This window comes from Sebastes fasciatus, chromosome 9 (assembly GCF_043250625.1).
Source record: "Sebastes fasciatus isolate fSebFas1 chromosome 9, fSebFas1.pri, whole genome shotgun sequence".
Classification (NCBI taxonomy): Eukaryota; Metazoa; Chordata; class Actinopteri; order Perciformes; family Sebastidae; genus Sebastes; species Sebastes fasciatus.
The window spans coordinates 35,169,530-35,185,350 of record NC_133803.1 but is presented as its reverse complement, the minus strand read 5'-3'; the positions used below and the strand labels follow the sequence as shown (position 1 = coordinate 35,185,350).

Genomic DNA, 15,821 nt, shown 5'->3' with positions numbered 1-15,821 from the left:
TATAGAGCAGGTCTATGACCGTACACCATAGTTTTGAGACCCAACAGGATCCACCAAGCGCACTGTGGCCAGGAACAACTCCCCGATTACTGGGAAGAAACCTGGAGCAGAACCGGGCGCAGGGCGGGCGGCCATCTGCCGAGACCGGCTGGGGGGACAGATAGATAGAGAGAGAGAGAGAGAGAGATAGAGAGAGAGAGATATAGAAGCAGCCACAATAGCAGTCTAGCAGCTGTAATAACTAATACAAGTAGGACTGATAACACAAAACCAATAGTGGTGGATGGAAAGAGTGATAATACAACTATCGGAAAGCCAGCACTGTCCAGCATCTCTCCTCAGTACGTCCATGTGTATTGGTGTGGGACGTCCCTGCGATCGATGCCCGTGCGTTGGTTCCTGCAGCATCAGCATGCTTGCTGGGAGCTCTTGATGTCTTTGGCAGTGATGACCAGCTGGTCTGACATGGTTGGTACCGATGGATTCATCAGGTTTTAGAGTTTACTATGATGCTAGTATCTTCACTCTAGCTTTAAAACTGAGCCGCTACAACCTCCGAAAGATCGATTGCATTAAAGAAATTAGTGGCATTAAAGCGGTTTTGCGTTAACGTGTTATTATTATATTATCTTTGACAGCCCTAAATAAGATATATTGCAATTTATTAAATTTTTTCAAATGCAAATTATGCCGTTTGTCAACATCTGTTTTATCTAATAAGATACAGTTTTCACTCGGTTCATCTCAGAGTTTTCACACATCTGGAGGTCAGAGGTCGAGGGACCCTTTTGAAAATGGACATGTCAGTTTTTCCTCGCCAAAATGTAGCACTAGTTTGGAGCGTTATTTAACCTCCTTCATGACCAGCTGGTCTGACATGGTTGGTACCGATGGATTCATCAGGTTCTCTAGTTTACTATGATACCAGTATCTTCACTCTAACTTTAACACTGAGCCGCTACAACCTCTGAAAGACAGAATAGCGGCCGTTTGTTAAGAGGTTAATAGTTTACATAATAAAAGCTCGATACTTGATATTAATATTGCTACGCGAAATATCGCGATACTATGCTGTATCGATTTTTTGCCCCGTTCCTAGTGATGAAAAGAGAGAAAATATAATGCATAAATGGAGGGATGAATAAATAAAAACGCATCAGCTAGAAGAAGAAGGAACACACATAATTCAACCCAGCTACCTACAGCTAGATCACATCAGGAACATCAGCATCATCATCCTTCACCATCCTTCTCTTTCTGTCTCCACCTCTACTTCTGTCTCTCCACCTCTCCGTTCTCACTCTTTCCCATCCACCCATCCGTTGTCTCTTATTCTCCCTAACCAACACTTCATTCACAGACGCATCAACTTCTACAGTATTCCTTCAGTGTTTAATGTCGTCTCCTTGTGTCCTCCCCCCTCAGTCCCTCCATCATAATCAATGTATTCTCCTCTCTGTTCTGTGTGTTTGGTGTTTCCCGGGCCCAGAGGCTCATTTGAACTGGTGTGATTGAGTTTGTTTGTGTGTGGTCGACATCATTCCCCGAAGGGTTAACAAGGGTTACGCGCCATCGACCCGCCGCCCGCGCCACAACAAAGGCCTTGTTGCTCTGCTCTCCCTCAGTGTGTGTGTGTGTGTGTGTGTGTGTGTGTGTGTGTGTGTCGGCGCCTGTCTTTAAATGAAAGTTGCTGCTATCAAATTAGAATGAATAACAAACACGGCGATGGAGAGTCGGAGTCCTCAAATGAAAGTTGGTGATATCAAAGATGTGAGAATGAATGAGACGAGTGTGGATGTAAATTAAACTTTGTGCAATCAAAGAATACAGATGGATGTGTGAGATGTGTGTACATACATTATGTGTGTGTGTGTATTCTTATACATTTGTATTATAAGGGTATAGATTCAGTAGAGTAATACAAACACCCAGACAGATTAGCTTGATGGGATTCCTCACAGAGCGGAGGACAGCACGTCTGGTTCATTTCTAAAAGACTTTCAATCAAAACTTGTACGCTCAATATTAGCATTTATAAAACGTCACTTAGAAGTGACATGAAAAAGAGCTGAAAGAGCGGCTTCTTTAAAACGGGAACAATACCCTCAACCCTAACAGATTTAAAAAGTGCCACAGAGGAGTGAGGGAGCAACGTCTGAGCTAACCAGACATGAGAAGCTTCTGTCAGTCTGGTGAAGTTACTAGAAGCCCTTTGAGAGAGTTACAGCGTGGGTACCGGTATTGTACCTTGCATCTGGGGGGGTGTCAGTATATAATCGTAATCATGCTGTTAATCACGGTTGACGCTAGGGGTGTGCGATATGACGATATTAGATCGTTAACGATTAAAATGTCTCTACGATCTGCCTTTCCAGCTCAGATCGTAGAACCGTGCTCCAGTGTACGTTGCAGTTGCTGGTAGTTTCAAGTTAGCGGTGCGCTTCAGTGCAGCAGCTCTTCGCTTCCTAGTTTGGTGCTTTTTTGTGTGCATGCTGGATTTGCTTGTCGAGTTTTGTCAGGCAAAGTATGTGTGTAGTCGTCGAGACTTAATCAACGTGGGATTACAGCACAGTACCGCCGTTACAAGCGTCTTTCAAAGGACGCGCAACATACCGGCGGACATCTCCAGATCACTGGGGTCTACGCGGATTGTTATCGGCTCCGAGAGAGGAAGCACAAACGGGGCTGCTGACTAGGCTAAAGAAGCATCCACACAAACCTCCGCTACCAAGCACCTTTCTCTCTAACGCCAGATCCATCGTTCACAAAATGGATGAATTGGAGCTGCAGATGGCAGCTAACAAGTCTGTCAGGGACTGCTGGGTGATGTGAATAACGGAGACCTGGCTTCACCCGCTGATACCCGACGCTGCTGTGCAGCTAGCAGGCCGCACAATCCACCGCCTGGACCGAAGCAAAGACTGGTACAGTAAGAGCAACGGGGGAGGACTCTGTATTTATGTATACAAACAGCCGAATCACTGACAGTCACTGTTCCCCTGATCTAGAGGCTCTGTCAGTGATGTGTCCACCCTTCTAGGTCTAGTGGAAGAATCAGAATTGGCGAAGGAAAAGGCGTTCCATGAGAAGACTTACGTGGCCTTTCCCTCACGGAGGAAGATGCAGGAGAGGGAGAACTGCAGCGTGGCCGACACCACCTTCTTGGACAGCGGCTTGAACTTGAGTTTGACGTCCGTCTGCGTGGGCATCGGACTGGCGTACTGTTTCATGTTTATACTGCTGGTGGCCAAGGCCTTCCTCCGTCCTGACGGAGACTCCTGGAGAGAGAGATGAAGCACATTCAGATGAATATAGGCCCATATTACTCAACGGACACTGCAGGGGATCAAATGGAAAACAAGAAGAAAAGGCAGCAGAGAGGTATTTTTAATTTAATGTGAGGAGATTCTGACCTAATCGCTTTTTGTTTCATTTTTTGTTCACTGTTTTACCTCAACAAGTATTTAAGGTTCATTAAAGTACGGATGTATGATTCATTCTAGGAATGCACCGATTTATCGTCCAAACATCGGTATCGGACGATTTCCGCCTTGTTGACTGCAATTGGCCTATCGGCGAATAAGATGACATTCACAGACGGCAGTGGCCGATGTTTATGTGTTGTGTTGCATTCATTTTGTGCCGGCTAAATGTTGTGTCTTTGGCTGCTGATTAAATTACATTTAATTAATGTTTCACAAAACAATCTGTTGGGCTCGGTAATAACTTCCTCTCACTGAGTAGGTAGCTGTATACAGGCCAAGGGGCTGCTGAAGACGTTGTTTTTCATGTGAGAGAAGGTTATTGTAAAGCTTGTTTCATAAAAGTGAAGACAGTTTTTATTTTAATAATGAAGAGATCTTTGTTTCCCTGGCACCAAAGTGGGAAGAAATAACAAAATCAATGACAACAAAAACATCAGTATCGGTTATTGGCCACATTTTTTTTTTTTTTTTTTTTTAAATCAAGATCTTTTTATTGGGTTTTTTTGCAGTATATATCAAAAGTACAGCGCTGTTCGGTAACCAAAGAAGAATGACAGGTATGAGTATACATTATTAGCAGCTGGCACCAATGCCAACAAATAAACAAGTCAAAACAAAGGATGTATATTAACAATAAAACAATCCCTCCCCAGTCACTGCCAGCACGCCATATGGAAAGCTAACTGTCACGCCAATGACTTGCGATGAATGATTGAATACTGTGTGATGGAGTCAAGCTGCACTTAGTAATCAAGTATTTACAGTGTCTGAAATGTATCTACAAAAGGGCCCCATGCAGGTATTTCCCATGTGAATATTGAAGCGAGAATCTGATTTTCTCAAGCTTTAATCAAGACATGATGTCCGCCAACCATTGTGTGTGAGCGGGAAGGGCAGCGCCCTTCCACCTGAGCAGGATTGCTCGCCGAGCTAGAAGGGAAGCAAAGGATAAGGTACATTGTTTTTCTGCAGTTAATTGCATCTCACTTCCGCTGACCCCGAACAGAGCAACCAGAGGGTTTGGTTCTAATTTGACGTTTAACACCTGAGATAAAGTGTGAAAGATCTCCGTCCAATAGTTTGTAAGACTACGGCATGACCACAAAGTTTAGTTTTAAACATCAGGATCAGGCCAAACTGCTGCATCCCTAATTAATTCTAAGACTTTAATCATTCCTAATGACAGGTGATAACAACATCCAGATAAATAACAGTGTATTTGGTCACTGCTCGATCCAGAACGAGCTACAACATGTAGCCCTCCTGCGTTCCTCATTGTGAATTCAGTTGTGAAATCCTTCCTGATATTTCCTATCTAAAGGTCCAAGCTGAAGCCTCAGAGATGTGCTCTGGGCCAGGGGGCTAGCAGTCAAATTGGAAATTTGGGAATATGCCACAGACCAGGTGATAAGAGTTATAGAATCAGTGACAGCGTGTGTGTGTGTGTGTGTGTGTGTGTGTGTGTACGCTCACAGTGTGTGGAAAATAAGAACTGCCGGAAAGCCTTGTCACTGACTGCTAGATATGGAAACTAAACAGTTGGGGATGCTCCAGCCTTTTGTCTGCCCCCCCTCCTCTCTGATGGGTTTTGTCCGGCGGACGGAAGCACCACGCTGTCAGAGAACAGCAGACCGGTTCACCTCCTCGCTGTGTTGATACCACGCACATACCACGTCCCTCTTTTCTGTTTCAGTGATGGAGGAAACGGCCACGTTCTCCTGGTTAACTGATACGAGTTCAGGATCAGACGCTGCTGTCCCTTCACAGACCGTGTTGTGGAATAAGAGCAGCAGGCATTCGGCTGTTTAGACGTCTAAAAGCAGCACATGTAACTGTACACACACACACACACACACACACACCTACACACACACACACACACGCTGGTGTTATTATACCACAGAAAAAGACCTTCTTGTCTGAGCTGTGAATAGAGCCCCGAGGATTCATCCTCTCGTGCGCACAATGCCGAACAAAGCGGAGCAGCTAGCTCTCTTTCACACAACACCGGTTCGAGAGCACATATACATATACACGTACACGCTGGCGTGGCGTGGCGTGTACGGTAGATAAAGCGATACAAGCTCTTAACATCGCCTGTTTCCTGATGTCTTCACACACACACACACACACACACACACACACAGAGAGGTCTTTGCTCTGTGGGGAAAACTCAATCTCAGCCTTATCGCTGAGGACCGCAGGGTATTCACACACACACACACACACACACACACACACACACACACACACACACACACACACACACACACACACACACACACACACACACAGAGAGTTGGTATCAGTACAGAGCGGTAAAGCCATCGGTAATATAGTGAGAAACTATGTAAGCTCCAAATAGGGTCTAGAAATCTGTGGGCGAGCCAACACTGTGGCTTCAATTCTCCCTTTTCATAATCATTAAATCAATGCTGGCATGTGTGCTACATTCAAACTATGAATAAATTGAACTTACTGTGGGTGAAAATAGTCAAGAGGCGACACAACGAACAGAGATAGCAGCCAATTCTGCTCCTTAAATCACTGAGAACCACAACCTGTGATTAATAGCGTGATCACAACATAATAAAAAGACTGTAAATGTCGTTTTCAGCCTCTCAAATATGGAGATTTTCTGCTTTTCTCTGCTAATATCATATCAAACTGAATATATTTCAACACATTCTCACTCCCAACTCATCAAATACCGCCGTTTGATCAGCGCTCCTCGGCACGGGGTTCCCCCCTCGTGTTACTTTTAGACGGACCCGGGACGGCGTGTTAATATACGCTCATTATATGCATAGTGTCCTTTCAAAATAAACGTCCGATTAGGTTTAAGCAACACAACCACTTAGTTAGGGTTAGGAAACGGTCGTGGTTAACTTCACTGACTAGTGACTCACGTGACTCACAGGACAAAAGACACTAAAGAGTCACGTAACTAACAACTGACGTGACAAAATAAGTCAACGTTACCAGTTTAGTTTCACACGGGACAGACAGCCTGTGACAGCGGTCTCCTGGTTGAAAGTCTTGTGTTTGTTTTCACGCTCGGTGCGACTAAAGCGTGCCATGTGCGTGCCGTGCATTTGCTTATGTTTTCTGTTTTTGTCCGTGCTTTTCTAAATATAATTCTATATATTTATGCATATTTGTTTCTTAACTTGTTTGCACTTTCTCATGATGCAGTTCGTATGACAGCAGTCAACACTACACTCAATTTTCCATCAATATGATGCCTTAAAAACAACCAGTAGATTACCTGATTGATTAACTGATTGATAACTAATTCAAAGTATCTATTCAACGCTGGCTTTCCTTCTCTTTAGTGAGCATTACGGGCTGAAGAGCTCACGCAGTTGGCCCGTGGGGTCAACAGCAGTCTCGACAGTGTGAATCTCAGACCAGCCGAGGAGATTCTGTTCTCAAGAGCTACTTTCCGAGTAGCATTTGGACGAGACATAAAACCTAAAATTGTTCTGGCGAAGACGATCAGAATCTGTCTGCCTGCCTCTCCATCCTTTCATCCCCCCTCCGCCGTACATCTCATCTGACCCTCCTATCCTTCCATCTCTCTCCATCTCTCTCCATCTCTCCCACCTCGCTCAGACCAATAATTAAATAATAAAAACACTACAGAAGGAACCGAGCGATTGACTAGCGAGGCCACTTGACATTTCGTGCTGACATTTGAGCCTTGTCGCTTTAGCTGGGTTAGCTGGGGAACATAATGACGTCCCATCGCCCCCCCCACCACCACCAGCTTGTCCAAAGAGCAGCCCATCAGGAGAAGAAAACTCTCCACCTCCATATCTTTCTGCAGATTACACCCTGGCTATTATACTAAGCTAATAGCGCATGTAGATACGTTATGAATGAATTTGCTAAATGCACCAAACACTTAAGAAGAGGGGATTTAGCAAAAAGGAGGCTGGGGAGGAGAAGGGGGGGGGAGGGATCTTGAAAATAGGAAATACTTAAGGATATGCAAATACCCCGGTGCAAGAATGGAATAACCGTTTCAACAGATTTGAGTAGGGACAGCAAACAATGGAAATGTGCTCTATTTCCCCGGATGCTGCTTGTCAATCAATGTGTGTGTGTGTGTGTGCATGTGTGTGTGTGTGGGAGGGGTGGGGGGTAGCTGGGATTAGGGTGAATGGGAGGTTGTGACAATGTGTAAAATGAAAGGGAAGGACAATACAGAAGTTTAATTTATTACAGAGAGGATAGGACTATCAATATGCTCTCTCTCTCTCTCTCTGAGCCCAGAGAAACACTAAACACCTGTGTGTGTGTGTGTGTGTGTGTGTGTGTGTGTGTGTGTGTGTGTGTGTAGAGGAGGCACAGCGGGGGATAAAGAGAAAGAAGGGCAGGGAAAGAGCGACAGGATAGAGAGAAGGAGGGAGGGGTGATGGCTGTATGCTGCCCCCTAGCTGCATCTCAGTGCTACTGCAGAGCATCAGTTCAGACCACCGGTTAGCTCTGACTTACAGCGTTGAACCAGACTCACACAAACCAGGAGGCCACATGTGACAGGACATAATACGAGCGAGAGTCAAACCTGAAACCTGCCTACAGTTTCTCTGCCCTGCTTGATTCATTTAAAAGCCCCAAATTACCAAAAGTCGTAATTATGTTCTTTAAAATTCTGACTCACTAGTGAGAGACCATGATCACATCAGAGGTTGTTTCTGTAAAGGTGTTGTAAGAGGCGGTTATGTTTCCATTTGGTTGGTTACTACCTGATTTTTGGCAAGGCCTATGGAGAGGAGTCTAGGTCACTGGCGGACATGGGTCTTGGGGTTTAGGGTTTAACCTTGGATGTATAAAGAGAACTGGATCCAGCGTTGGAGGCGGGGCTCCGTTCATTCCTATGAGAGTGTCTCAGTGGAGCATGAAGCCTTATTGGCTCGACTTCTGCTTGGAAAAGTACCCGGATCTTTGGGCTACATGGAACAGGAGCAGTAGCGTCCGCTCGGTCACATGACTCGGTCACATGACTCGGTCACAGGGTCCCAACATCACGCCGTCGTCACGGCTTGGCGCTCCAGCCTCGGTCTGGGTCTCATTCACATGAACAGAGGAAGGGAAATAACTCTGGATTCAGCTGTTAGTGTGTTTTAATGATTTAAATCAGGACTATTAGAGTGTTCATACTGGGGAGTTGATTCACCTCAAAATAAATGATCCTCTGAGTTACAGACGTCTCTTTCCCAATGGAAGTCTATGGGAACAAGTCTTTTTGGGCCCGATGGCATCACGTTACAGACACGGAAGTTGTAGTACCGCCGTTTGGCCACTACGAAAGTTGAGATCGACGACCCGGGGTCTTCCCGGGGGTTTGGGATAGACATGTTGCTGAAGTTTGCTGTTTGAAATGGAGTCTGGAGACATTTTGGAGGTTCATCGTCCACGAGCACCGGCCGCTCTCACCTCAGCTCCAGCACCGACACCGACACCGACACCGACACCGACACCGACACCGACACCGACACCGGGCTGCACTGAGATTCGTTTATTTCTCTAACGGGACTTTTCCTCTTGTTTTCTGTTGGGCTGAAAGTTGTGCTCACGTCGTCCGGACCTGTTAGAGGCCAGCAAACCTCCGGTATCACCTGCTTTCTGTTCATTTATCTCCAGCAGGAGGAGACGGTAAAGAAGAGAGCGAGTGAGAGTTAATTCTGACGGTGGGATTTCGTGTAATCTAATGCGGCGATTTCACCCGTTCACCTCACACACACACACACACACATGCCATGGTGAAAATAACTAAACTAAAAAAGAACTCCCTCAGTTAGCTAATGCAACAAGTTGTGCTATCTAACTACACCTAACTAACTAGCTAACTAACTAGAAAGACAAACTGACAGATACAGATTTATCAGTTTGCTGTTCAGACTCAAACAATCATGAGTTCACCTGCAGCTTGGAGGATGACCTTTGACCTGCAGCTTCTACTATAGTCAGACGTCATATTCACATTTTACCAACAACCTTCTTGTTTTAACTTCAGAGTGTCTAATGACTCAAATAGAGATGAAATATCATAGAGAAGCCAGAATACACTGGAGGGGGGTTCATTTCATTGAAGAGGGGTGTGTTTGTGTCGGAGTACCAGTCCTGCCTGTCTCCCCCGGTGCCAGCTGGCCCCGGATCGATCCACAGATGCTCCCCTGGTGGGGGGGCAGGGGTCAGGGCAGGCGGGGTGCCCGGGGGTCCTGCTGAATCCCTCTGCCCCAAAATGCCAATGGGACGGGTCGGAGGAGGAAGGAGGGGTAGGAATCCCTTTGTCACTGAGAGATGGATTAATTAGGCTGAGTGCTAAAAGGAGCCGTCTTCTTTGTGTAGAGATCTGGTCCGACACACCAACACACATGATTCAGCAGTGTGAGCTCATGATGAACAGAAAGAAGAACACACCAATCAGCTAATGGCTTTTTAACACACGTCACCAGTCAACTGCTTTCTAATTTTAATGCTCGATGTTCCATATTCAACATTACACATTCATAGACTGACCTGAGAACTGCAAACTTGCAAATATTGATTTTGATTTTGACCGTTTGTGACGACGTTCTCGTTCTGTTCCATCGCTGTGTGGTTCAACCAATAAGTCAATAACTGAAGTGAGTGTATGGTGATGTTTAGTATACTGTTGAGGAAGATAGAAGATTAAAAACACGGCTCTGGTATCACAGCGATGATAATAAGTGATGAATCACCGGTTCCACGTCAAGCCGATGATTATCTGACTTAAGCCTGCTGCTACAAAACAAAACAATCCTAAACAGGATGAAAACAGGACAACCTGAGGTCAGCTACACTCAGAACTAGTCCACACGTACACGGGGATCTTTGTAAAAGAGACAGTAGAAGTACAGCTAAAAAGGAGAAAGTGGAGCAAACAGGTGAGAGGAAGACCCAGAAACATCTGGAGAAGGAGCACGGAACAAGAGCTCAAAAAGAAGGGACTGACGTGGAAACAGCTGGAGAAGAAGGCCCAAGACAGACAAGGGTGGAAACTACTCATCAATGGCCTGTATGTTCCACAAGGAATACAAAGGCTAAATGAAAATGAATGAATGAACAGTTCTTTGCGGTAGATGGATCAGAAATGATGCCACATTTGACGGTTTTATTTCCTTCTATCTCTTCTTCCTTTCTCGTTAACAAAACCTCCACCTTAAAGCAGAAAGTACGGACAGCGGGGCATCAAATCTTCCCCTCCTCACCGAGGCGTACACAGGCCGCTGTAATTTGTATTCACACAGATCAGAAAAAAATAAAAGCCAAACTCAATTTAGCCTATAGAATAACCCTGAGGTAGCACCGATTAGCCCTCCGCCCCGACGCCCAAAATCAGCTGCTTGAATTCAGCAGTCAGCAGATTGGAGGTGTGGGGGTGTGTGTGTGTGGGGGTGCACAGTGCTATTCCTCTCGCCTCAAGGTCACAGTTATTGGAAATGGAGACATCCAATGTGCTCACATCTCTCTTTGAATCCGCACACAATGGAGTGATTCCTCTGTGTCAATTTGGCCTCCCCTGATAACTGATAAGGGTTAGCCTTTTTACATACCACCTATGAATACGGCACTATAGACGTTATACACACACACACACACACACACACACACACACACACACACACACACTCAGATTAAGACCAATTTATTCATCTGCTACTATTATATGTGAGGATTTATTTTTCTCCCCGAGCAGTGTGTATTTTTAAAGGCAACAATGAACATAAAAGGCGTGCGGTCCTATCACTGTGGTTATGTGAATTACAATAACAATGGTCTTAATAATGGAATGAACTGTGCAAATGGCTTTCATGTGTATTGTCACATGGACACACACACACACACACACACACACACACACACACACACACACACACACACACACTAGTAGGAAAAAGGACCACAGGATTTCTCTTCACTAGAAACCACCGTGTGGATCAGTTTTAACTTAAACCCCCCAAAATGGGAACATCTTTGGCCGACCACCACCTCGTCCCCGGGGTGGGGGGGGGGTCTGAACAACAAAAAACGACAAGGTTGACAAACAGTGGAGGGAAAGTGAGAGAAGTGAGAGAGTGAAGAGAGAAGATTAGCCACAACAAGAGCAGGATTAGTCTTGTTTTAAAGGGAGAGGACGGCAGATTAGAGCACAGTGTGTTCTGCAGTTCTGGCTGAATACGGTTTAGAATGACACCGAGTCCTTTCTGTAGAAAGAAACTGGATACGGGACGGACTGACGTTCACCTACTGCCAGGTACAGGAACGATCAGTACAGGCTTTCAACTCACGGGACAAGAGAAGAGGACTCGTTGGTAGGCATGTCACGATACCAGAAATCTAGTCGTCGATACCAACACCAATGAATTTACACCATTCTCCATACCAAATTCAATACCATGGTAAAAAAACAAAACAAAACAATAAATCCTATCATGTAATGTGTACGTGTGTCTTTATGCATCCTCAGATTGCAGTAGTTTAAATTCACTGACATGGTGACATCTCACCGGGTATAGCAGAGGTGGGACCAAGTCATTGTTTAGTAAGTCTCAAGTCCCAACTCAGGTCTGGAGTCCTAAACAGGTCATATGAGCTCTTCATCAACTGTAACGTGATTTTAACAGCAGAGTAACTGGATCCATCTGGTGCTCAGTAACACAACGTTCATGGTTTTCTCCTGAAACCTGATTGGATGCTGTTGGATTGGTTCAAACTAAGAGGATCTGGGGAGTTCAGTGTAAAAGAGATAATCAAATGCATGTACCAATAACATTCACCGGAAATACAGAGTCCAGAGTTCAATAAAAAAAACACCACTTTTCAGAGATTTAGCAATAAGCAACAAAAGAGAGAAATTCAGTTTGTTCAGTTCAGTTTTTCCCCCACGAGTGAATCCTCTTCTCCAACATAGAGGATCTCTGGATCTCTGGATCTCGCTGCTGCATGGCAAAGTTGTGCGTGTGTCAAACTCCGACACAGAGAGCGGAGGACAGAAGCAGGCGCATTTGATGCTTGGCGGGTGTTAATTTGGGACCCTGCAGGCATTGTACGGTACCGTCGGTACTGTAGAAAAAGAGCACCGTCACGTTTTTAGAATTTTGGCATGGACTTGGTACCGAAGTATCGGTTCTCGTGACATCCCTACTCATTGGTGATGGTATAGATCGATCCCGCCCCCTCCGTGTTAGCGGATGGGACGTGGGCCAAACTAAAAAGTCAAAGCACACGTCAATTACATTTTTCCTAAAGATGGTTTCTGTCATTTGAGGTAGTTCTTATCCCGCTGATGTACTGTATGTTCACGTGTTCATTTTTCTGATAAGTTTGGTTTTAATGAGTTATTTGATGTTATATAAAGGGGTGAGACGTCATGATCGACAGCCGCTCTGAGTGAAGCAGTCGCAGCCGGAGGCTCTGAGTCGTACGAGAGAGGAGATGTAACTTTAACTTTCCATAACCGTCACCAGTCTGTGTAATAGAACATAAATGTATTGATATATACTGGATATATGCTGGATATGGTACTGCACTTTGCAACAGAGAGGACAGTCCTCGAGATTCAGTCATTTTGGTCGTCGCCATCTTGTTTTTTTGCAACCAGAAGTGAAACCAGAGGGCGGAGCTAAGTACAACTGAACGCTGAATAAGACATTTTTAGGCAACCAAAATGTTATAATTAACTTTAATGAGGTGAAAACACACTGTGAAAGGGTTAAAGTTCAGTAAGACGAAACATGGACAACGCCGTGGTAGCGACCTGTCAATCACCAGGTAGCCCCGCCCTAAAGCATCCCCTGCTTTATGGTCTATCTGACTCTAAATGGGACCATCATTTACTAAATGAACATCATGCTGTATTGAAGAAGACTTGAAACTACAGATTGAGATCATAAACTCACCTGAAGTTAATTTAATTAAGTTCAGCTTATGTCTTAACAGATGATATCTCTCACTTCTGAAGCTAATATTCAGTGAGTCCTGTTAACACACATACTGATGATCAGGCAACGGAGAAAACAGAACCAAGAGTGTGTTTGTGTGTAAGAGAGAGAAAGAGAGAGAGAGAGAGAGAGAGAGAGAGAGAGAGCGAGAGAGAGAGAGAGAGAGAGAGAGAGAGAGAGAGAGAGAGAGAGAGAGAGAGAGAGAGAGAGAGAGAGAGAGAGAGAGAGAGAGAGAGAGAGAGAGAGAGAGAGAGAGAGAGGAATGCCTTTAATGCAGGGTTGCCTCGGTTGCCTCTGATGGCAGCAGATGAAAGGAGGAGAGTCACAAACCAAGCAGCCCTTAAAAGGTCTAATCCTAACTGGGAGAGCGGAGGGTTTTATTGGGGACTAACCTCTCGCTGGATTGGAAGCCAAACACACTGAAGAACAGCAATATTCCAGAGGTTCAACAACATTAATGAAACCTCCAGATATAGAAGCTATCATCTGTACAGCACAGAGCCAACAGGCTGGATGACAGTCACCCTAACCTTCCTCCGTTCCGTCCCTCAGCCTCCCAACGAGGTCACACTTCACTTGAATGTGTATTTATGTCATTACTGTGTGCTCTGTCTGAGCACCTGACACACACATTTACATTAAACCCATTAAACAATGTGCAAAAAAAGCAATGTTGACTTGGACAGGGATTACAGGAAAAGCAAGACGTATTTATAAGAGCACATATTTAATGAATGAATAGATTAACAGGAGAGCCTTAAAGCCATTTTGCAGCATGATGATATGAGGATATAAAAACCTCTTCAGGATGAGAACCTGTGGAAACACTGGGGCTGCAACTAACAATATTACTATCGATTAATCTGTTGATCTGTTTTTAGATTAACTGTTCAGTGAATATCAGAAAATAGTGAAAGACCCATCAGGATGTTCAAGAGCCCCGTTTTGTTCGACCAACAGTCCCAAAGAAATGAAGTTTACAGTTATATAAGGACGCATTCACAAGCCACAGTCTGTTGGACAAGTGAAATTGATCATTTCCTTTTTATTCCGGTTTGGTTTGACGGTGCACATTAAAGCAGACCAAATAAAACCAATCATTTGCTGAGGGGCGTCACTTTGACTTGGCACTGATCTACTGTACACACAAATCCCTTTACTATGTTCTCCTTCAGCCCAGATGTTGAGCAAACATCAGAAATCCAGGTCAGTCCTCTCCTACTCATGTGAACCTGTCGTTTATAGAGTACGGTCTACACCTGCTCGATATGAAAAGCGTTTAGAGATAACTTCTGTTATGATTTGACGATATACTGTATATGTTCATCTCAACAAATGCCCACACAGTTTTGGTTCACTTCCTGACATTAGGTTAGATGATGTTCTCAATCAATCAATCGGCACTAGGGTTCGCTTGGAAACCATCCGAGACAGCTTGGGAGACATGTTACGGACCGGTTGTATGATTACTGCGTTCACAACAGCCCAAACAAACCGCACTAGGGGTTGATTCAAACGGACTAAATGTTGGCTTGTGAAAGGACCTTTAAGGGCCTGACACACCAAGCCCACGGTTGGCCGTCGGTTAGCGTCTGTCGGAGTAGTTTTTGCGGTGTGTCCTGTGTCTGGGCCTTTAAACATGAAAAGAAGCAAATCCTGAATACTGAGAAGCTGGAACCAGCAAATGTTTGTCCTCTCTGTTTGATAAAGTGTCTCGACTAATCAGCGAATCATTTCAGCAACCGTAATCGTTCCACTGAAATCTGCCAATTCCATTTAGTTTTTATAATTAGTCTGCATCATAATTCATAACCAGCAAAAAGTGCTGAGATGGACACCAGCAGTATCTCCTATCCTGTCTTTCTCCCTTCATTTCTGTCCCTCCCTCCCCGCCTCCCTCCCTCTCTCTCGTCTTATCAGTGTGTCCAGGGTGCCCTCCTCTCTCCGACTCTCCGGGTCTTTCTTTCGGGTGGCCCTCGGTGCCCCCACACACACTCAGACCCAGAGCATGCACTTCAGACAGGGGGCTAATGGGAAAATAAATTACCAGCAGGCAAAAGCCCTGGCTCTGCACTTCTGCTGGAGAGAGAGAGAAAGGAAAGAAGGGGGTGGGGGGGTGGTCAAGAAATGGAAAGAGAGAAGGGGAGAGAAGACAAAAATGAAAGACAGAGAGGTGGATAGCAAGGAGACTGATGGGAAGGAAAGTAGAGAGACGGGGGAGGATGGAGAAAATGAGGTAGAGGGGGTGATGGAGAAAGAAAGACGGAGCCAAGGGGGGGAGGGGGAGAGAGAGAGAGAGAGAGACAGGTCGACGGGATTATAGCAGGAGTTCATCCCTGGTCTGTGAAGTGCCTGCTCATCA

The 15,821-nt window shown here is 45.1% G+C and overlaps 1 protein-coding gene across 11 annotated transcripts in view; it reads right to left on the bottom strand.

The window, feature by feature from the left end:
* ehbp1 (EH domain binding protein 1) overlaps window positions 1-15,821 on the bottom strand; it is a 214,003-nt gene that overhangs the window by 143,900 nt on the left and 54,282 nt on the right. For all 11 annotated transcript variants that reach the window (XM_074647439.1, XM_074647444.1, XM_074647443.1 and 8 more), the window contains exon 5: window positions 3,097-3,278. In XM_074647439.1, coding sequence (XP_074503540.1) covers window positions 3,097-3,278 — 182 coding nt within the window. The remainder of the gene's footprint in view (window positions 1-3,096; window positions 3,279-15,821) is intronic.